Source organism: Bos javanicus, chromosome 14 (assembly GCF_032452875.1).
Source record: "Bos javanicus breed banteng chromosome 14, ARS-OSU_banteng_1.0, whole genome shotgun sequence".
NCBI classification, from domain to species: Eukaryota; Metazoa; Chordata; class Mammalia; order Artiodactyla; family Bovidae; genus Bos; species Bos javanicus.
The window spans coordinates 16,747,417-16,769,713 of record NC_083881.1 but is presented as its reverse complement, the minus strand read 5'-3'; the positions used below and the strand labels follow the sequence as shown (position 1 = coordinate 16,769,713).

Below are 22,297 nucleotides of genomic sequence, written 5' to 3'. Positions count from 1 at the left end.
TTTCCAGGGGATGGGGAGGTCGGGGAACTTGAGGAGTCACTGAGAGAAAGGGGGAAAGCCAGGTAGACAGCTCTGCCTGGCAGGCACCCAGTTTCCCTCCTCACACGGGGACCAGATGGAAACAGGATCTCAGGGACTTGGCAGGAAAACTGTTGTCTTTGAACCAATCAGCGTCTGCACTGAAGAGCTCAGGAGGGGGACCCCAGGCACCGGGTGACGCCGGAGCTGGGAGAGCCTGCTGGCTTCCTAAGTGGGGCCTGAGGAGTTCGGGGAGAATTGCACAACAAGCTGGAAAGCCGGCTCAGCGAGGCTGCTGGGAGAAGAGGAAGTCTCCCAGGGCTGAGTGTGCCCAGGCATGAAGGAGCCGGCCCTCCTGGCCGGCGGGCAGGGCGGGCGTTGCTCAGAGATAAGCCAACCCCTGGCAGTGGGTGATGAGCCCTGTGAAGCATTGCTCCGGACAGCAGTAAACCACCTCCTAGGAGCAGCTAGTCCTGGCTGTGGGCCGCACAGCAGTGCCAGGAAAGGGTGCTTTCCAGAGGTGCCAGGAGTCCCACTCCTCCTGGGCAGTGTGGCCCTGACATCAGGAAGGGCTCAGGTGCCAGCTGCTCCCTGCTCCCCCACCCCCCGACTCAGGATCAGGGCAGCATGAGCCGGGCAAGACACGTGGGCAAGATCCAGAAACGCCTGGAAGATGTCAAGAGCCAGTGGGTCCAGCCAGCCAGGGCTGACTTCAGCGACAATGAGAGTGCCCGGCTGGCCACAGATGCCCTCTTGGATGGGGGTCCCGAGGCCTACTGGCAGGCGCTCAGCCAGGAAGGCGAGGTGGACTTCCTGTCCTCAGTGGAGGCCCAGTACATCCAGGCCCAGGCCAAGGAGCCCCCCTGTGCCCTGGAGCCCCCAGGGGTGGCTGAGGCAGGCCCCAAGGGGCTCGACACCTGCTCCCTGCAGTCAGGTACCTACTTCCCCGTAGCCTCAGAGGGCAGCGAGCCGGCCCTACTGCACACCTGGGCCTCTGCCGAGAAGCCCTACATGAAGGAGAAGTCCAGCGCCACTGTGTACTTCCAGACGGACAAGCACAGCAACATCAGGGACCTCATCCGCCGCTGTATCACCCGGACCAGCCAGGTAGCGATGGCGGAGCCCGCGCCTCCTTGGCCACAGGGGTGGGGGTGGGGGTTTCAGGAAAGCAGAAAGGGATGCCTCCTGCTCTAAGGCATGCAGTCCAGATGACTGGAGCGTAGGGTGGAACCAGGGATGTTTCTCTCTGCCTGGCCCTGGATCACTGACTTCTGGATTCCCCCTTGTCACCATCCGGGTTTCCTGGCCACCCATCACTGAAACTCCTACAACAGCTTCCCTTCTGACCCTCCTCTCCCATTTTGATCCCTGACCACCTAGTCTCCAAGCTGCTGTAAACACTTTTTACATTTTGACCTTGCCACACGGCCTGTGGGATCTTAGTTCTCCAACCAGGGCTTGAACCCGTGCTGCCTGTGGTGGAAGCGCAGTCTTAACCATTGGACAGCCAGGGAAATCCCTGTAGACAATTTTTCTATACTTCAAATTGAACTTGTCCCCTTTACTGCTTAAAGTCTTTAGTGGCTCCCACTTGCCCTCACTGGGAAGAGCTGACTCCACAGCACAGCTCACAGCCCTTCCAGTTCCTCTCCCCTGTTTTGCCACTCAATCCTGAGTGACCTGGAGGTTTTCAAACCCACCAGGCTCTGTCTTGAGGCCTCTGCACATGCTGTTCCTTCTGCCTGGAGCCTCCTCACCTTCCTGGCGTCTCCTCTAACACCTACTCCTTCTCAAGACCAAAGGGGACTGAAGTCCCCTTCTCAGGCAGGCTTTCCTGAGTTCCCCAGGCCAGGCAAGGCGCCTCGTGTCTGTGCTTCTGAATGAAGGGGCTGCTCCACTGGGATGCAAACCTGTCCTGTTTCCTCTCAGACTCGTCTGGCCCTGTCTGCCCACAAATTCAGCACAGCGCTTGAATCCAGCCGGTGGTCGGCAGAGGACAGAGGAAGCAGCAGAAAAGATTTCTCCCTCCCCAGAGTGTTTACCTTTGAATAGGTGACTTTAGAGGAAGAAAAATCCTTCAGGACCAGAGCTTAGCTGGCAGAATTTAAGGCGCCGAGACTGGCACTTGGTCAGGAGTTCTCCTGCTGCTCCTGGAACTGTGGATCCACAGGGGCTGCACACTGTCGGCCCAGGAGAGGGGATCTTTCTACCCACATGCATAAAATGACTCCTTAGCATAGGGGTATGGGTGCCACCTCTTCTCCTAAAACTGCAGAGAGCCAGAGGTGAGAATGGCCTCCCAGGAGAATACTTTGTTATCCGTAAAGGGTCTCCCTGTCTCATCACTCAAATTATTTATTTTACATTTATGTGTGTGCGTGTTAGTAGCTCAGTCATGTCCAATTCTTTGTGACCCCATGGACTGTGACCTGCCAGGCTCCTCTGTCCATGGGGATTCTCCAGGCAAGAATACTGGAGTGGGTAGCCATTTCCTTCTCCAGGGGATCTTCCCAACCGAGGGATCGACCCTGGGTCTCCTGCCTTGCAGGCGGATTTTTTACCATCTGAGCCACCAAAGCATTAATTCTGTTACATCTAAAAGAACTTGAAAAAGAACACATTGATATTTAAGCTCCTTTTCTGCTAAGATCCACTCTCATGATGGACTCCCCTCCCAAGTCCAATACTGTGTGAAATCCTTTTTTTTTTTTTAATATTTATGTATTTGGCTGTGCCGGGTCTTAGTTGTATCACATGGGATCTTTGATCTTAGTTGCAGCATGTGGGATCTAGTTCCCCAACCAGGGATCGAAACTGAGGTCCCTGCACTGGGCATGCAGGGTCTTAGCCACTGGACCAAAGTCCCTGTGTGAAATCTCATGGCTCCAGAAGAAGCCACCAGCAGTGGGGAAGCTGTACTTAAAAGAAGAGAGGGAGTAGAATTCTGAAGAACAAAATAGAAGATAACAGGGGGTAGAGCATCGACTTTCACATTGCTAGACTACTTCAGAGCAATATTTCACGTTTTGCTGATGGGCTCAGGCGGGCAGTCAGGAGTGCCCACACTGCCTGGGCTGGGCTGCACGACCCAGGGCAAGTCCCTGGGCCTCCCCAGGCCCCAGATTCCACACTGGACTAAGGTCCTTTCCAGCTGTCAGGGCCTGTTCCTAAGTGTGCTACCTCTGGCCTCTCTGTGCTGAAGTTCAGTGCTCTCCCGAGGGGCGGGGACCAGGGGTGGTGGTGAAATTCTCAACCACAGCTGCAGCTTAAAGGGGGAGTGAGGCTCCTGGAAAGCAGCCAGGTGAGGGCTTGTGAAACACCGTCTCCCCCCCCCCCCCCCCGGCCGCCAAATCCTTCTCCTGCCCCGACCCCACCCAGGGAGGCGGCTCTCTCTTCACCTCTGTGAACTCGAGGCCTGCTGCTGACTTTTGCTCTATCCACACAGCATGTTACAAACTTAGGGCAACACTTAAAAATCAGAAGATTCCACTCAATAGTAAGAATTTCTAGCTCCTCTCAGCGAGTCGGAAGACTGGCTCTGTGGGTGCTGAGTCGAGGCCACCCCTTTGTGTGGGTCACTGTCACTGCTCTCTTCATCAGTCCCTCTCATCCCGGGCCCTGATGTTGTTTAGTCGCTCAGTCGTGTCTGACTCTCTGTGACCCCACGGACTGCAGCACGCCAGGCTCCTCTGTCCTCCACTATCTCCCAGACTTTGCTCAAAAGCGTGTCCCATGGACAGAGAAGCCTGGCAGGCTATACAGACCATGGGGTCACAAAAGTCAGACACAACTTAGCAACTAAACTACAACAATGTCAAGGCCCTGATGACCTTCATTTTGTTAGCTGTCAGGCTCCTGCAGGCAGTTTGTGATATCACTCCCATATACCACACACACACACACACAGGGCTCAGGAGTGACAGAGATGCCAGGGAGGCTGGATCCCCAGTCACAGGCGGTCCTTGGGAAGCAGCGTCCACACAGAGGGGGAGGGCGGGAGCAGGTTTGTGCTCTCCCTCTCCTATGGCTTCAGCCCCCGCAGGAAAGAACAGAGAGGGACGAACAGAGCCAGCAGTTTACATTCCCTATGGAGCAGGAGTTCACCCTGTTTCCTGTTATGCTCTCATCCCTTTATTCCACAAAGCCTACACTGGCCAGGCCCTGCACCCAGGATGGCAGAGCAGAACAAGAGGCATCCCTCCTCCCAGCCACCTGCCCTTAGGGGAGTGGAGGGGACACTGGACTTGAACAACCCTCTGTGCCTGGGAGCAGAGGGGAGCGTGACTAAGGCAGGCTTCACGGAAAAGTTGACCTGTGAGTTGAGTCTCAGAGGATGAGTAAGAGTTTGCTGAGCACAGAAAGGAGGGAAAGGAACTCCAGGCCCAGGGCGGGTCAAGAGCAGAGGTCAGGAGGAGGGAGAGGGCTGGATGCCCTGGAGGCAGGGAGACCTGGAAAGGACTATCAGGAAAGAAGAGGTTTTCACTTGCAGTTCCCTAGAGTACTCATTCACACTTTAAGGATACAAGAAAACAGATAATAGCCATGGTTCCTTATAGATTTATACATAGGATAGATGAGGAAATGGCAACCTACTCCAGTACTCTTGCCTGGAAAGTCCCATGGATGGAGGAGCCTGGTAGGCTGCAGTCCATGGGGTCGCTGGGAGTTGGACACGACTGAGCGACTTCACTTTCACTTTTCACTTGCATGCATTGGAGAAGGAAATGGCAACCCACTCCAGTGTTCTTGCCTGGAAAATCCCAGGGACAGGGGAGCCGGGTGGGCTGCCGTCTATGGGGTCACACAGAGTCGGACATGACTGAAGAGACTTAGCAGCAGCAGCAGATCAGGAAATAAGTACCAGAACCTATTTCAGCAGTAGAAGATGTTTATATAGGTTAGTCTTTATTCATGATAGTATGTAAGTGCTAGTGATTTCAAAGCAACTTAGAGTGGCTTTTCTCCTTGTCTCCTTGTTTTAAATTTTGTCTTTTAATTTAAAATTTCCAAAGAGGAGCTGGTTGGACCCTTGGGCCAAGTCAACTCTGATCTCTGCAAACCTTTATGGCTGGTCTAAAGATAGCTGGCTTTTGGGTCAAGTACCAAGTTCTTCCCTGGTGGTTCAGACCGTAAAGCGTCTGCCTGCAATTCAGGAGAACTGGGTTCAATCCCTGAGTCCGGAAAATCCCCTGGAGAAGGAAATGGCAACCCACTCCAATACTCTTGCCTGGAAAACCCCATGAACGGAGGAGCCTGGCAGTCTATAGTCCATGGGGTCGCAAAGAGCAACTTCACTTTCGCCAAGAAGCAGGAGGCGCCGCCCACGATGCAGGGCCACGTGGGGAGCACCAGGGTCCACCGCGGGGTTGGGGGGCGGGAGGAGCCAAGGAATGCACGGGCATAAGTCTTTATTGTGATTTTGCAGGCAAGGCAAGGCAAGGCAGGGTGAGGTAAACTGTTGAGAATTGGTTCGTTTGAATAATTCCGAAGGCTCGGAGCCACAGGTGGTCCCTGGCTGTCCCATACTTGGCACTGGGGTGATTTAGGGTGGGAAGGGAAATATTGTCAGGATGCTGGAGGGTTAGATAACGGAGGCTTGGGACATGGGTCTGGACTGCTTGGTTAGCATCTCAGAGGCTGCTCCTAGGCAAGGTGTTTGCCACCTCTAATAATAAACTAACCCTGGGATGTCAAAGCATCACAAAATACAGAAAACAAAACATGAATAACCCATCCTCCAAGTGTGGTCCAGGATCCCCGAAGGTTCCAAGACCCCTCCAGTGAGTCTGTGAGGTACTGCCCTTTCTAACCACTCATTTGTGTGAGATTGGACTATCTTTATATACTTCCCCGTAAACAACACATCACAGCAGATTGCTACAGGAGCCATATGAGAACCAGCTGTCTCCTGTTAAGCCAGACACCACAGAGATTTGCAAAACTGAAAAATAATGCCATTCTGCTCACTCCATTGTTGCTTTGGAAAGTACAGTTATTTTTGCCCTAAAATTGTTATTCATATTAGTATGTGATGAGTTTAAGTAACAAATATTAGTTGTTTTAAAATAATGCTTAATAAACATTAAATGTTTTCTCAGTTTGTTTTTAATATGACAAATATCAATAGTTATAATCCACATAAACAAAGCTCTTTGGAAGCCTCAGTAATTTTTAAGAGTGTAAAGGGGTCCTGAGGCCAAAATGTTGGATACCCTGAGCAGACAAGCCCCCAGCCCTGCTGGATTCCTCTTCCTCTCCCTTTCAGTGCAGAAAGAAAACTCTACCCAGCTCCCTGGGGAGGTGGGGGGTGGGGGAGTGGGGCAATGCAGAGGAGCAAAGGGGCAGCTGTAATCCGGTTCCCAAGAAGCTCCATGCCCCCACCCCTAGGTGTCAAGAACCACCTTTTCAGGCCGAGCCCCTGCCCTGGGAGCAGCTGAAGGGAGAACAAGGCTCAGGGGTGGGACACAGCAGGAAACCTGCCCCCACCGCACCAAGCGCTGAGGAAGCTGATGAGCGCGTCCCCGCCCCGCACCTGGTAACTGGGACTCCAGGGCCTTGAGCACCACCAGGGGCCCCATGGCGAGCTCTCTGGCTGTTCCTCTGACATGGGCTGCTGAGGGAGGGCAGACCTGGGAGAGAGGGCTCCAGTGCCCCCCACCCCCTAGGCCTGTGGAGTTGACAGGCAACAGGGCGCCTCCACTGCGGGCCAGAGCCCAGTCCCACCAGGATGGGGTGGGGAGCCTCCAAAGACCAGTGGAAGTGCTCCTTCCCCACCCCCAACACCCACCATCCTCCTGGGATCTGTGATTGGCCTGTCTCCCTTCCCATGGGGGTTCCCTAGAGTAAGTCCCTCCTCCCCTGAGTGCTGGGGCTCAGTGCTGTATTGTCACTGCTCCAGGTGGGCACTGATGGCAAGAAGCACCAGGCACGGACAGAGGTGACGCTAAAGGGGGGAGCATATGATTGGAGGGGATAGGCCTCTCACAGCTGCCTTTCTAAGGGGTCGTGGCCCCCTCACCCTGTGGTCAGCAGATAGGTGATGGTGGAGGGTCCACCTGGGCCCTTTCTGCTCATGTTCTCTTTGAGCTCTGCTCTCTGGGGTCCCCCAACCCTCCCAGGCTTGACTCTCCTTCCCTACCCATCCCTAAGCCACAAGCAGAGAAGGGACAGACTACATCTGATGTAAACAGAGATGAGTTCTTCTCTTAGCTCACGGTAGACTGGTTGGGAGCGTGGCTCTGGATTGGGATCTAGGGCATCTCCAGCCTTCCAGCCCTGCGGCTTTTGGCAAGTTACTTAACATCTCTGCACCCCTGTTCTTCACCAGGGAAGTCCGGGTCATGGTGTTGTGAAGGTCACAGAAAATAAACGTGCGGCTGAGTAGTTGCTCAGGAAATCAGGTGCTCAGGTGCTGCGGTTATTACACATCAACCAAACTCATAAAGGGAGCATCAGGGACTCCAGGACTCCACGCTTCCACTGCGGGGGCGCGAGTTCAAGCCCTGGTCGGGGAACTAAGATCCCGCATGCTGTGAGGCATAAATAAATAAAGAGTGAAAATTACGTTTTGCTTTTTTTAAGGGAGCATCAGCACATATGAAAGAAAGAGGGAAGAGTAGCAATCAAAGGACAAAGTGGGGCGTGGGGTGCTAAGTGCCTCCAACAACTGGCCCCAACATGGTTGGTGGCCCCACCAGGATCCAAATCACCTCTCCCCTCCCGCCTCCTGCCTCCCCCAAAGTAGCAAGATTTCCAGCCCATGAGAAACTCACGTCTGCCTGGCTGGTAGTGGAGGGTTCTCAGCCACGATTTGAGGTCTCCGCAGGATGAATGCTGCTTGTGGGCACCGCCCCAGCAGACCTGCAGGCCCCTGACTGGGTCCCTCCATCTCTCTGAGACTCCAGATCCCCAAAGCTGCCCTGCCAGGCTGTGCTCCCAGGCCGACTTCCTTCCTTAGCACGGGAAGTACCTCCTTCTCCTTCTCAGCCAGCCCCATGCCTCCATGCTGGCCCATCTGATTGGCCCTAAGAAGATTCCCAGATGGTACAGTGGTGAAGAACACACCTGCCAATGCAGAAGATGTAAGAGATGCAGGTTCGATCCCTGGGTCAGTAAGATCCCCTGGAGAAGGAAATGGTAACCATTCCAATATTCTTGCCCGGAGAATCCCATGGATAGAAGAGCCTGGCGGGCCACAGTCCATAGGGTCTCAAAGAGTCAGACATGACTGAAGCAACTTAGCACATGTGCACAAAATGTCCAGGATGATCTCAGCTTGAGAGTCTTAATTGCATCTGCAAAGATTCTTTTTTTTTTTTTTCCAAATGAGGTCACAGCAACAGTTTTGGCGGTTAAAACGTAGACGTATCTTTTGGGATTTCATCATTCAGCTCACAAGGCCCTGTGAGGTGGGACTCCCACACAGGGGAAGGAAGAAGTCGTATACATGTGTGCTCAGTCACTTCAGTTGTGTCCTGCTCTTTGCCACCCCATGGCCTGTAGCCCATCAGGCTCCTCTGTCCCTGAGGATTCTCCAGGCAAGAATACTGGAGTGGATTGCCACGCCCTTCCAGAGGACCTTCCTGAACCAGAGATCTAACCCGAGTCTCTTGTGTCTCCCACATTGGCAGGTAGGCTCTTTACCACTAGTGTCACCTGGGGAGCCCCGGGAAGAAGTTACTGACCTTGAATTGATCCAGCTGGGAGACAATGCCAACAGGAGGCAAACAAGATGAACCTGGATGCCATGAGCCTGTCTTCCAAGCATCCCTTACATTAGGGTGCTGGGCTTTTTGTAAACCCAGCCAAAACACTCTGTCCATTAGTCACCCGCTTACCAGCCCTGGCTCTGGGAAACAGGGACTCACTGGGACACAACTGGGAGGATTTACTGACCTCCTAAGGGGAGAGAACTGTCTCTTTTGCCAATACCTTAGAGGAGGAGGCATTTGTCTTTCAGGAGAGAGGTCCTCAGAGTTATTGGCGCCATAAGTTTTAATGTGTACATGTACTTAACCGTGGGTTTCCCTGGTGGCTCAGACGGTAGAGAATCTGCCTGCAATGCGGGGACACCCAGATTTGATCCCTGGCTTGGGAAGATCACCTGGAGAAGGGCATGGCAACCCACACCAGTATTCTTGCCTAGAGAATCCCATGGACAGAGGAGCCTGGTGGGCTACGATCCATGGGGTCACAAAAGAGTCAGACATGACGGAGCTACTAACACACACACATGTACTTAACTGTGTGTTAACAGAGTCATGTTTCTAAACATCTCTAGTGACCTGTAGCCCTGGGTGAGCAATTTCTCTGTGGTCCCCTCCACTGTCCAGATACCCAGAGCAACTGAGCAGCAAGTCAGCTCCATGTAGGTGCCAGCCAACTCCTTCACCTCTCTCTGTGACACTCTTCTTGTTCTTGCTACTTCCAGATGTTTATGGTCCAAAAATATGTATTGTAACTATTAGGAAAGTGGCAGAACATTATTATTACAGGTGACATTGAAGAAAAAACTCACCCCAGTGCCCCAGCCAAATATGACCGCCAGTGCTGGCTTTGTACTTGTCTACCTATATACCGGCTTCCCTCACTGGCAATTGTAGTAGACGTGCTATCATTTAGTCCTTTGTTTTCTTTTTTCACTTAGTTAATTGTTAATACACACTTGGTGAGCATTATACTAAACAGCAAGATTTGCTTAAATATTTCACTGTTCCTTATAGTTTCTATGTAACCCTTATAATGATCATTTTAATGGCTGCTGAATAATCTACCTGTCAATGCCTCGTTGGGGAACTAAAATCTCATAAGCCATGTGGTGTGGTCAAAAATAAGATAAAATGAGCTTGGGGTGCTGTTGGCACAAGAAGGATGAATAGGTGCCTGGCAGGAACACGTACTTCTCTCGCCGTGACTGGATATCTAGACCCCTCACCCCCCAAGTTTCTGCTCTGCCGGACGACGCAATTCCTGCTGCTTAAGCAGGACTCCCTCCTCCACCCACTGGGGCAGCTCAGTATCTAGTCTAGTTTATACTTCCTGGGGTCTCCACAAGGGTCTGGTTTGAGACTTAAAAACATTTGAAAGCCAGGGGCCATAGAGTGCCTTCGAGCTCCAAACAGCTAAGAACCCATAACTGTAAATCTGTCCCTCTCCTGTGATTCTGCCCAACCACCTCCCCTGGTCTCATCTCCGCCTCTCTGCCTCCTCTTTTTTGCTTTTCTCTCCATTCTCCTCTGCATTTTCCACTCCAACAGTGGGAGGAGAGGCCAGAGGATATGAGGAGGGGCTGGAGATGAGGGGTAGGGCCCTGCTGCAGCTCTGCATGCTTCCATAGTCCTGCCGTCATCCCCCACCACCCCCAGCTCAGCACTCATGGGACCAGATCTCCCAGGCCCGCTGGGACTGAGGAGTTAGGCTGAAACCAGTTAGCACCTGGCCCTGACCCCTCTGCCCTGGCCCAGGTCCTGGCGATCCTGATGGATGTGTTCACGGATGTGGAGATCTTCTGTGACATCCTAGAGGCGGCCAACAAGCGCGGGGTGTTCGTCTGTGTGCTCCTGGACCAGGGAGGCGTGAAGCTCTTCCAGGAGATGTGTGACAAAGCCCAGATCTCTGACACTCACCTCAAGGTAGGGCCCCGTGATGGTGCGAAAAGTACTTTGTGTGAGCATAGGATAGGCTACGCCGTGGGACACATGCCCCCTCTCACTATAATAAACATTTACTTCTTGCTCAAAGTCCAGGTCAGATGGCCCTTCCTCACGGTGTGAAAGTGAGGTCCAGTTGTGTCTGACTCTTTGTGACTCCATGGGCTATATAGTCCATGGAATTCTCTAGGCCAGAACTCTGGAGTGGGTAGCCTGTCCCTTCTCCGGGGATCTTCCCAACCCAGGAATTGAACTGGGGCCTCCTGCTTTGCAGGCAGATTCTTTATCACCTGAGCTATCAGGGAAGCCCTAGACACTAATGAAGGGTACCATAAACCCGTGATATGATTGCTTTCCCCATCAGAAGTAGCTGAACTCACACCCCTGGACTTGGATTCAGAGGACCTCAACCCCATCCTGCCCGAAAGCTGTGTAGCTGTGCCACAAGGAACATACGGCCCCAAGAAACAGTGACAGGGGAGAGAGGGCAGGATTCCGAGGGATGTGCTTAGAGCCTGAACTGGAAGAGCATCCTGTCACTCCTGTTTTCTGCTTTGTTTGAATTCTACCATCTCCCTTTTCTTTTCTTCTTCATTACTCAAATAATGTCAGGATATGGAAGAAAATTTAGAAGATTCAGCCAAGGAGAGCATAAAAATGGCGCATAATCCCACCAACTAGCGATAACCCTTTTGCTCTTGCTGAGCATCCTTCCAGACATTTCTAGATAGGTGTGTGACCATAAATACATAGTGAGGACACCTTGACTTCCCTTCCAACAGAACATCTCCATCCGGAGCGTGGAAGGAGAGGTGTACTGTGCCAAGTCAGGCAGGAAGTTCTCCGGCCAAATCCGGGAGAAGTTCATCATCTCAGACTGGAGATATGTCCTGTGTGGATCGTATAGGTGAGTGCTGGGTTCCACCTTCTGTTGGGGCTTCGAGGAGGCCAAGGCTGAGCTCGGTGCAGACCAGCCCCAACCGCTCAGGCCCACACACCCACAAGCAGCTCCTGGGGGAACTGGGGACTCATCACCTACACAGGCTGGAGACAGAACCTGCCTGGGAGAAAGGGGGAAATCTGGGTCCTTCCTGGGAGGAATTCTGGGTAGGGAGACACTTACAAGTGCCTTGGTTTCCCTTTGTGTTGCAATAGGATGTTTCCTCGTTTCCTTTCTCAGAGCTCTCAGGTGTGATTCTAAAGCCGTGCAATTTGCTTTGTTGTCTTTGGGGGCCCTATTTTACTTCCAAAATGTTTCATTATTTTAATATAGACAGTGTACAGAGACATTAATGCATATGCCAGATAATGCATCCATTTAAAGTGTGACCAGCTTCAGGGACAAGGGGGAGGTCAGAAAGTCCTTCCTGCACCTGCTTCTCAAATTCCTTTGGCCTAAAGCACATCCATCTTCTGTCACAGTGGCATCCGTGGATGTGGTGAGAGCATGTCCACGGCCCCTCCGCCACTGAGCAGTCATCTCGGAGACCCTGTCCCCATCTCTGGGGAGCTGGTGGTGCGACTGGCAAGTGCCTTGAAAGTGAAAGTGAAGTCGCTCAGTTGTGTCCAGCTCTTTGCAGCCCCATGGACTGTAGCCCACCAGGCTCCTCTGTCCATGGAATTCTCCAGGCTAGAATACTGGAGTGGGTAGCCTTTCCCTTCTCCAGAGGAGCTTTCCAATCCAGGGATCAAACCCAGGTCTCCTGCATTGCAGGCTGATTGTTTATCCTCTGAGCCACCAGGGAAGCCCTTGTTTAGCCATTAAAAAGATTCCTGTATGTTTGAAAAGGACAGAGAAAGAAATTCTGAAAGAGAAGATGAAGGAGGAGGGAGGCCTTCTCTTATTTTCCATAAGGACAATCAGGCCTCTCTCTGTTCATGTGTATTTGCCCTTAGAGCATGCAGGGGCGGCTTTGACCTTGGAAGGGGCAGAAGGAAGCAGGAACCACTTTGTTGAGCCAGGTCCTGGGCCAGGTGCCATCAGACCTTTAGTAAGGATTTAATCTTCATCACATGTAGAGGGAGGCATCATTCTTCTGATTGACAGATGGGGGGACTAAGGCACATAGCAGGTTAGGTGACTGGGCCAGGGTCACCAGCTTCCTTGACCAGGATCTCAGGCTGGGCTTGATATGGGGGACTCCAGGGCTTCCCAGGTAGCTCAGCTGGTAAAGAATCCACCTGCAATGTGAACCAGGAGACTCTGGTTAGATTCCTGGGTCGGGAAGATCTGCTGGAGAAGGAATGGCTACTCACTTCAGTATTCTTGCCTGGAGAATTCCATGGACAGAGGAGCCTGGAGAGCTACAGTCCATGGGACTTCAAAGAGTGGGACATGACTGAGCAACTTTCACTTTCAGAAGGAGGGTGGCAGTGGGCTTGAGGACCACCAGGCCATTCATCCTGAGAACTGTAGGGAACCCAGCTCCCAGGGGGAGGACTGAACAACTGATCTGTTTGCCAGCTTTTCAGAGGATCCTTTTCCCTGGAACCCTTATAGGTGTCACCAATAAAAACAAACAAAAAACCCCCAGAAAAGCCTTCACCCCACCCTTCCAGTCTGGCTGTCTCTGGGCTTCAGGTATTTTGGCCCTTCCCTTTGGATGCACACAAAGGGCTAACCAGAGAGCTCTCTCTCTAGCTGAGCCTTGAGGGTGGGGCTGGGGAGGGTCTGCGTCCCAACAGCTAAGCTCTTGTTGAGGGTCTCATTCAGCCCAGGTGATGTGCCACGTGCTAGGAACATCTCCCTCTCATCAAGAAACATAGATGGATGGCCAGAGTGTAGTGTGGTATGTGCTCTAAGGTCAGTATGCGCTAAGAAATGACCCCTCGTGGGGTCTTGGCTGGCAGGTCCTGGAGGTTGGATTGATGCTTGGAGGATGAAAAAGATTGGAACAGGGGGACGGGTTGCAAGAGCAGGGAGCTGAAACAGCTCGAGGAATAACATGATAAGAGCATGGCCTTCTAACCGGCCCCTGATTCCCACTCCTTCCCTGACCCTTTACCTCGGTGTGCTCTGATTATTTTTATTCCATCTTAAGTCATTTTTGAAAAATTCTGGGCATCACCCACTAAATCAGTTTCACAGATGGTGATGCACCAGGTTGAAAAATTGTGTTCCTCTAGCCACACTGGGGGCTTCCCTGGTAGCTCAGCTGGTAAAGAATCTGCCTGCAATGGGGGAGACCTGGGTTTGATGCCTGGGTTGGGAAGATCCCTGGAGGAGGGCGGGGCAACCTTAACCTGACCCTCACAGCCACCCCTGGGCTTTCTCTACCAGGAACAGAAAGATTTTTAAATGCTAACCAGATCAAATCACTTGCATCCTTAAAATCCTTCAATGCGTGTCACTGTCCTAGGGGGAAAAAAACCCACCTTCTTGCCATGGCCTCTGTCTCAGCAGGGCTCTTCCCGTCCACGCTGCTGCAGCCACATGGGCCTCCTCCCAGGCCCTTCCTGCCTCCGAGTCTTTGCACTTGCCGTGTATTCCCTTTGCTGGAGAGCTCATTCCTGCTGTCTTTGTCCTGCTAACTCATCTTGCTGGTGGCAGCTTCCACATGATTCCCTAGAGAGCTTATCTAAGAACTTGGCTAGCCAAGATCGTAAAAAACATGGTGTCAGGACCTAGACTGGGTCTGTTTTCTTTTCTATTGCTTCCTGGAAGGAAGTACAGACAATACAGTGCCTGCATGTTTGTCTATGACCATAAATATCTGAGGAATGAATGAATGTTCATGTTAGGTCCTGGCCATCCAATGTGGCTACGTACATGTGTGCTAAGTTGCTTCAGTCATGTCCAGCTCTTTGTGACCCCATGGACTGAAGCCCACCAGGCTCATCTGTCCATGGGATTCTCCAGGCAAGAATACTGGAGTGGGTTGCCATGGCCTCCTCCAGGGGATCTTCCCAACCCAGGTCTCCACATTGCAGGCAGATTCTTTACCAGCTGAGCCACCAGGGAAGCCCCCAGTGTGGCTAGAGGAACACCATTTTTCAACCTGGTACATCACCATCTATGAAACTGAGTTAGTGGATGATGCCCAGAAATCTTAAAAAATGAAATAAGATGGAATAAAACTAATCAGAGCACACTGAGGTAAAGGGTGTTCAGGAAATTGTTGTGGGGTTATGCACGTATTTTCATATGGAAACAGTTTAGGATGTAAAATATGTTTCTCCAACAATAGCCAAGATAGGTCTGAAGAAGAACAGGTGGGGAGGACTTGCCTGTCCAGAGATCAGGACTTGTTGTGGTGCTGTAGACAACGTGGCATTGGGGGAGAGACAGACAAAGTGACAGAGGGACAGACAGAAGGCCTAGACCCAGACCCGTGCTTGACAGGGCATGTCAGAGGCGTGGGGAAAGGGGAAACCGGGGGAAAAATTCTCCATATGAAAAACCGGATTCTACTTCACACGTACACCCACATGCGTGCACACACACAATCACCTCCAATAGATTAAAAGAAATTAAATGTCAAAAACAACTTTAATACTTTTAGTAAAATATAGAGATGGATGTCTTTTAGACCTTAGGATAAGGATTAGACATCTTAACCCAGACTCTCCTCTGTGTTAAACAGAACACAAAAAAGCACTGACCAAAAAAGATTGCTAAATCTGACTATACTACAGTGAAGAACTTTGGTTCACTGAGAGACGGCTTAAAGTAAGTGAAATGTCAGATTACAAACTGGGAGCAGGTTTTCATGATGCCCTGACAAGATTAGCGCTGAGAATCACAGTGAACTCCCACAAACCACACACGAGAAACAGCACAATGGAAGTGTGGGCGAGAGGTGAGAGCAGGAGTTTCATGCAGGAGGAACCACCCGAAAAGATGTTCAGCATCATCAGTGATCAGGAAAATGCAAATCAAGGATAGAATGAGTTACCATTTTATGGCTATTCATCAAAAAAAAAAAAGACTGACCATACAAATAGTGGATTTAATGAATTTCTCCATCGCTGGTGGGTTTTCAAATCAGCACAGTGACTTTGGAAAGAGTTAGGCATTTCCTCTAAAGCTGAATATTCACCTGGTTTTACCCAGCAGTTCCACTCCTAGATAGAAAGACTGGTCTGTGAGACATTAGGAGACAAGGAGAAGCACTGGTGCGAGAGGGTGCTCCTCCCTCGGTCAGCAGGAAAACCATCGAAGCAACTCAGATGCCTATCAATGAAAGGATGGATGACAAAGCCCCCGGTGGGACTTCATACAACAAAGACAAGTGAAGTACAGCAGTAAGAAATAACACGGATAACCAGCAATATGCAAGAGAAAAAAAGTCCCCAGAGATGACATGTATGTTAAAAACAAGTAAAATATTTACCATTGTTCCTCATCATCTGTAGAGGACTGGTTCTAGCATCCCCACAGATACCAAAATTCAAGGATACCCAAGTGCCTCATATCAGTTCAGTTCAGTTCCGCCGCTCAGTAGTGTCCGACTCTTTGCGACCCCATGAATCGCAGCACTCCAGGCCTCCCTGTCCATCACCAACTCCCGGAGTTCACTCAAACTCACGTCCATCGAGTCGGTGATGCCATCCAGCCAAGTGGTGTACAATTTGCATATAACTTACACACATCCTCCTGCATACTTCACGTCTTGACTACTTAAAATACCCAATACAGTGTAAACTGTATGTAAATGGTTGCCAACTGGCAAATTCAAGTCTTGGTTTCTGAAACTTTCTGGAAGACTTTTTTTTTTCTGAATATTTTTCATCCTTGAGTATATGGAAGGCTGACAGTACTTTTGAGAATATATAAAACTTTTTCTTATTATAGAAAAAGGAAAGTATGGGAACTATGACACAGGATTCTGGGTGATGATTTCTTCTATTTTGGAGAAACTGGAAAAATGTGTTCCTGAATTTAACCATGTGGTTAAATGCAGGTCATTGTCAAGATGCTAGCCTTTTATTTTGGGTGGTAGGTTCATAGATGCTTGTTGTTCAGTTGCTAGGTTGTGTCTGGCTCTTTGTGACCCCGTGGACTGCACCATGGCAGGCTTCCCTGTTCATAGGCTTCCACGTTCCCGTGTTTATAGGTGCTTAGGTTATTTAAAATAACCAAATAAAGCTACGTAACTGTAAATGGGCCATTAATAGATCTTTGGCATGGGTCTTGAGCCAAAGATTATGATCAAATCAATTCTATGTACTTGTGAAAGTGAAAGTCGCTCAGTCGTGTTCAACTCTTTGCTAGTCCATGGACTGTTATAGTCCATGGCCTGAATCCTCCAGGCCAGAATACTGAAATGGGTAGCTGTTTCCCTCTCCAGGGGAACCTTCCCAACCCAGGGATCAAACCCAGGTTTCCCAAATTGCAGGTGGATTCTTTATCAGTTGAGCCACCAGGGAAGCCCAAGAATACTTGAGTGGGTAGCCTATCTCTTCTCCAGGAGATCTTCCCAACCCAGGAATTGAACCGAGGTCTCCTGCATTGCAGGCAGATTCTTTACCAATTGAGCTATCAAGAAAGCCCCTATGTACTGAAGGGTCAGAAAAGAAAAACCCAATCAAAATAAAATTCTTACTATGGGTGGTGATAAAAGAAAGCGTAAAAGCTAGAGTACAGGATGAATGGACTTTTGGGGTGTAAGGGAGGAGCACCCTCACACAGTGAGTATGGCAAGGAGGTAGCACTCAGGTGCTGTAAGGACATGGGGGCGCTGGGGGCGGGGGCACAGGGCACACAGGGTGCGTGGGGCCTGAGAAGTTGCCTGGGCACCTTTGGACCTTCTTTGTTGAGAAAGCACACAGTTGCTTGGTCTAATCTAGCCTGATTCCAAAAAACACAGGGCGATTTCTTTTTTTTTTTTTTTTTTTTTGGCCGCTCTGTGCAGCTTGCAGGATCCTAATTCCCAGACCAGGAAATGAACCCCGCAGTAGAAGCACAGTCTTAACCACTGGACCTCCAGGGAAGTTCTACAGTTGATTCCTAGCGTAGCCAAGAGTGCTGCTGTCCCAGATTAGCTGCCCACCTCTCTGGGTTGTGTGGGTGGCTCCCGGGCGGCAGGTGAGGTTTGGACAAAGCCTCATTGTTCTTCCCAGGATTTCCCCAGCTTTGCATGGGCCCCGCCCTGCCTCACAGAGCAGGGGACTCCTGAAGCTGGACCTGCCTTTTGGCGGAAAGACAAGCTGGGGCCTGGAGGCTGAGACCCTTGGTGAGGCTGTTTCCATCCCACGCAGTGACCCTGTCTCCTTCTGACCATTCTGTGTCCATTGCTCCAGGCCTGGGCCCACATTATTGATTCTCTTGATAGTTAGACTGTCAAGACTAACCTGATAGTCTTTTGTGGTATCATCTGGCTCTTTAGGGGTGACTGGGTGATGAGAGTTTTCAATCAGAGATAGAAAGGAATCTGTTTAAATTAGGGAATCATAAAAATAACGCGTAAATGCCTTAAGCATTTTGTTCAATAAAATGTGTAAATGAGGGGGAAGGTCAGGGCCTCTGTTTGAGGGTGTCCTCCCGCAGTGTCCAGGCAGACCCTCCATGCAGCATCTCCCCTGTCCTGTCCCCACCCCCCACCCCCACAGTATTCTCCTTCCCATTCCCCCAAAGCACAGGACTCTCCCTCCCCGTCCCACCCGTGAAAACCTGGCTACACCCTTTAGAGTTTCATGAGCCCATAGCCCTGCTGTCCGAGGAGCAGCCCAGACCCTCATTTGTTTGGAAGAGGCAGATGTCGTGCATGTCACAGGTGGGGCTGCTGTAGCCCCAGCGGCTGGTGACCCCCAGCAGCACAGTGGGGGACACTGGCGCTCGGCCAGCACGTGGCCCCTCTGTGCCTCCACGGGGACTTCTGAGGGGCTCTCATCTGAGCACCGGGAGGAGCCCTGACCCGAGGCAAGGATTTCCTCTGCATCTTAATTACTTCCGTGCAAACATTCGCTGGGGCTTCCCAGGTGGCGCTAGTGGTGAAGAAGCTACCTGCCAATGCAGGAGATGCAGGTTTGATCGCTGGGTCGGGAAGCTCCCCTGGAGGAGGGAATGGGAACCCACTCCAGTGTTCTTGCCTGGAGAATTCCATGGACAGAGGAACCTGACAGACTACAGTCCATAGGGTTGCAAAGACCTATGACACAACTGAAGTGACTTCACACACACACACACACACACACACACACACACTCACTGTCTCGGAGCTTCAGCTTGGTTACCCATAGGAGGAGTAACTGGGGGTTCAATCAGGGTGGAAGGAGCCGGCGTGGAGGTGCAGTGGGCATACCTTCCGTCCTCCTGGCCCTGCTGGACCAGGTCCTCCTCCGGTGCAGGGTGCCGGCGGCCTCCCCACCCCCGCCCCTCACTCTCTCTCCTCTCCCTCCAGCTTCACCTGGCTCTGTGGGCACGTGCACCGGAACATCCTCTCCAAGTTCACAGGCCAGCCAGTGGAGCTGTTCGATGAGGAGTTCCGCCACCTCTACGCCTCCTCCAAGCCCGTCATGGGCCTCAAGTCGCCCAGGCTGGCCACACCCCTGCAGCTCGGAGCAGCCCCTGGGCCCCCGCCTGGCCGCCTCAGTGACAGCAGTGGCTCAGCCAGTGACCGTACATCCTCAAACCCCTTCAACAGCCCATCGACGGGCAGCAACCCCCAGACCCGGAGTCTGTCCACGTCCTCAGGGCCTGGCAGCCCCCTGGCCCCAAACCCACTGCTTGCCTCCAGGTTCCAGCCCCACCACAGCCCTTGTGGGGCCCTGACCCCACAGGCCCACTTCTCCCCAAGGCCCCATGACGGCCTGCCGGCCCTCTACAGCAACCTCAACGCCTACAGGCCCACTCGGCTGCAACTTGAGCACCTGGGCCTGGTGCCCAGGGTGGCCCACACCTGGAGGCCCTTTCTACAGGCCTCTCCACATTTCTGAAGAGTCCCTTCTGCCAGCTGACCTCCCCGGGGACAAGGCTGGGCATTCTTGGATTTTTCTGGCTCAAGGACCCCACTTCAACACTGAGTGGCTTTGGACCTGCTTCCCTTTGAACTAAAGGCACTTGGACGAAACCATTGCCCATGTTTGAATGTTCCCAGGCCTGAGATGATTTGCTTCCTGACCCCCTGGTATGGCCCAGGTAGCACATTCCAGAAGGTTCCAGGGAGGTGGTGGGCAGGGAGCTAGAGGACAAAATCATGAAAATAGAGCATCTTTCTTCCAAAGATCCACCAGGGCTTTAATATCAACATTTCCTGAACCTGTAATGCAACAAGGGGCTGATGCAACCCAGGTTTTACATATGGGTAAACTGAGGCACTGAGGCAGAGGGTGGGTGTGACCAAGGTCCTCCTCTGTCCCAGTGCCCAGGAATGGCCCACTCCCCAGGGATTCAGGAGGGAGAGATTCAGGAGACAGTCTGGGGACATACTGGATGTTTCTGGGAGGGGACGGAAATGCCTCTTCCCTGGAAGAGCCTAACACTAGAGAGTCCCTGGGGTGGTGAGTAGGGATGGGGCCCAGAACCTACCACTGGAAATTATGTGAGGTGGTTCAAAGTGTGGCCACCTGGGGTGGGGCAAACCAAGGCTTCTAGGGGATGGAGCTGGACAAGGCCCTGTGGCAGCTCAGCTTTTTGCTTTGAAGAGCCTTGGGCTGACCTGGAGGTTCCTGGAGTCTGGGCTGGATCCTGGGAGGCTTGAGTTGTCAGATCTGAGAATAGCCCTGCAGTTGTGGTTCAGGCAGCCTTGAGCAAGCAGGGAGGACCCCACATTGACCTTGCAGCCACCAGGTGCATCAGCTACCTCCAGTTCTGGCCCCTCCACCTGGCTTGCTGACATCCTGAAGCAGGAACGCCGTGCCCTCACCAGCCCCATCGCTCTTTCATCCAGTTTGTTCCTGTGGTGCTAATAGATCCTGAGGGTAACAGATCCTCCTAAATTTAGGCCTGCTTGGGTAGAAATAAGAACACAGGATGTTTAGGGAGCACAGAGGAGGGCCAGCCAGCCATTTGGTGGGGGAGGGGGTGTTGGGGGACACTTCCCAGAGACATGACAGTTAGCCTGAGACCTAAGGAACAAGGCTGTTATGGCTGGGGGGCGGGGTGTGATGAGCTGTTTTGGTCCAGGAGAAGCAGGTGTAGAAGCCCCACCAGAATCTTCTGGTTTCCATGCCCCCCTACCACCAGCTCATCTCAGCAAATGCCTTCCTGCTGCCCGGCTCAGAGGCTCTGCCTTTGCTGCAGAGCCCGGGGGTGAGGTGGGGGGGTGCGGTACAGAGTCCTTCCTCCTGGTGGCCTCTGGATCCTCATGCACCTGGCCTCCTGAGTTGCACTCTGCAGGGGGCATCTCCCTGCAGCCTAGCCCTGTTTATATTTCTCCAAAGACACTTCCGACAGGCTTCCCTGGTGGCTCAGATGGTAAAGAATCTGCCTGCTTATGCAGGAGACGTAGGTTCAGTTCATGGTTCGGGAAGCAGCCCCAGAGGAAGAAATGGCAGCCCACTCCAGTATTCTTGCCTGGGAAATCCCATGGACAGGGGAGCCGGGCAGGCTACAGTCCATGGGGTTGCAAAAGAGTCAGACACCACTGAACGACTAAACAACAAAAGCAACACAACGCTCCTGACAGAGGCAGAGGCGTCTGCTTCGTCTTAAAAGTGTTTCTGTCCTCACTTCACCTTTTCCTCCCTAGTTCCTGAAAACTCAACAACAACAAAGCCCTTTGGTTCCTGAAGGTTCTTTAAGCCCCGGTCCTGATGCTGCCTTTTTCCTGCTGACTGCCGTGATGAGGTTAGAATGACCAGGGCTGTGCAGAGTCCTAAGCTGAATCTGACAGCCTGATGAGAAAGCTTCGGGAAGGGAAAGCTTGCTGGGGTGCCAAGAGTCCAGAGGTGGGCTCTGTCCCCACATCTGGCTCCGTCTGGGTGGAGAGGGGGCCTGCAGCCGGAACAAGCCCTCCTCCTCCCATTTCCTTTCCACCAGCCAGTTTCCCCTGTGGTTATCTTAGGGGTTCTTGAGTATTGTTTTTCTCCCTCTGGGCACCTTGTCATTTCCCCGTGATCTCCACCTGCTGGGAAATCAGGTGTGGTTTCCTTTGGCCACTGGGATGTGAGTGGAAGTGTTGAGGAGCACATCCAGGTTTCTAAGCTCCTAGGCGCAGATTTTCTTATCTCAGGATGGAGCCCCCTTCAGCCAGTCCAGGTTCCTAAGTGTCTACAAAGATCAAGATTTGCTTTCCCCACTGACCTGCAATGGATAAGTAGTTATGAGCAAGAAATAAACCTTTGCTATTTAAGCCTCTGAGACTTGGGGTGGTTTCTTATTGTACCATGATCCACTCTAGCCTGACTGATGCAATCTCGGGACCTGCTGATGTGAGGCTGGGCCATCCCTTTTTGCAGGACTGGACCCCCCCAGGACTCCTAGCCTTGGATTCTTATTCCAAGATGCCATTTCCACTAGGGGGCTAGGTGGGCTTTACACACCTGGCAAGGGAATGGCTGAAAGCCAAAGCAAGTCCTTATCTAAGTTTCCAACCCTCCTAAACTCAGGCTTGCCCCACCTTTAATTCTGCTCCTGGCAGGACTCACACCTATACCTGCCTTGGCAGGCCGTCTTGCTGGGGGCCATCCTGAGATGTGTGGAGTCTCTCCTACCATGTGGAATTCAGTGACAGCAGTGGCACACCCAC

The 22,297-nt window shown here is 52.1% G+C and overlaps 2 protein-coding genes across 2 annotated transcripts in view; one reads left to right on the top strand and one right to left on the bottom strand.

Annotated features, from left to right (window-relative positions):
* FAM83A (family with sequence similarity 83 member A) lies at positions 1–21,901 on the top strand. Its single transcript, XM_061438685.1, has 4 exons — positions 1–1,125; positions 10,482–10,649; positions 11,450–11,574; positions 19,010–21,901. The coding sequence occupies exons 1-4, from the start codon at positions 646–648 to the stop codon at positions 19,542–19,544; spliced, it is 1,308 nt and encodes a 435-aa protein (XP_061294669.1). The 5' UTR covers positions 1–645; the 3' UTR covers positions 19,545–21,901.
* Positions 11,888–22,297, bottom strand: part of C14H8orf76 (chromosome 14 C8orf76 homolog) — a 32,302-nt gene continuing 21,892 nt past the window's right edge. Inside the window, exon 7 of the mRNA XM_061438681.1 lies at positions 11,888–12,848. Coding sequence (XP_061294665.1) covers positions 12,741–12,848 — 108 coding nt within the window. The 3' untranslated portion in view covers positions 11,888–12,740. The remainder of the gene's footprint in view (positions 12,849–22,297) is intronic.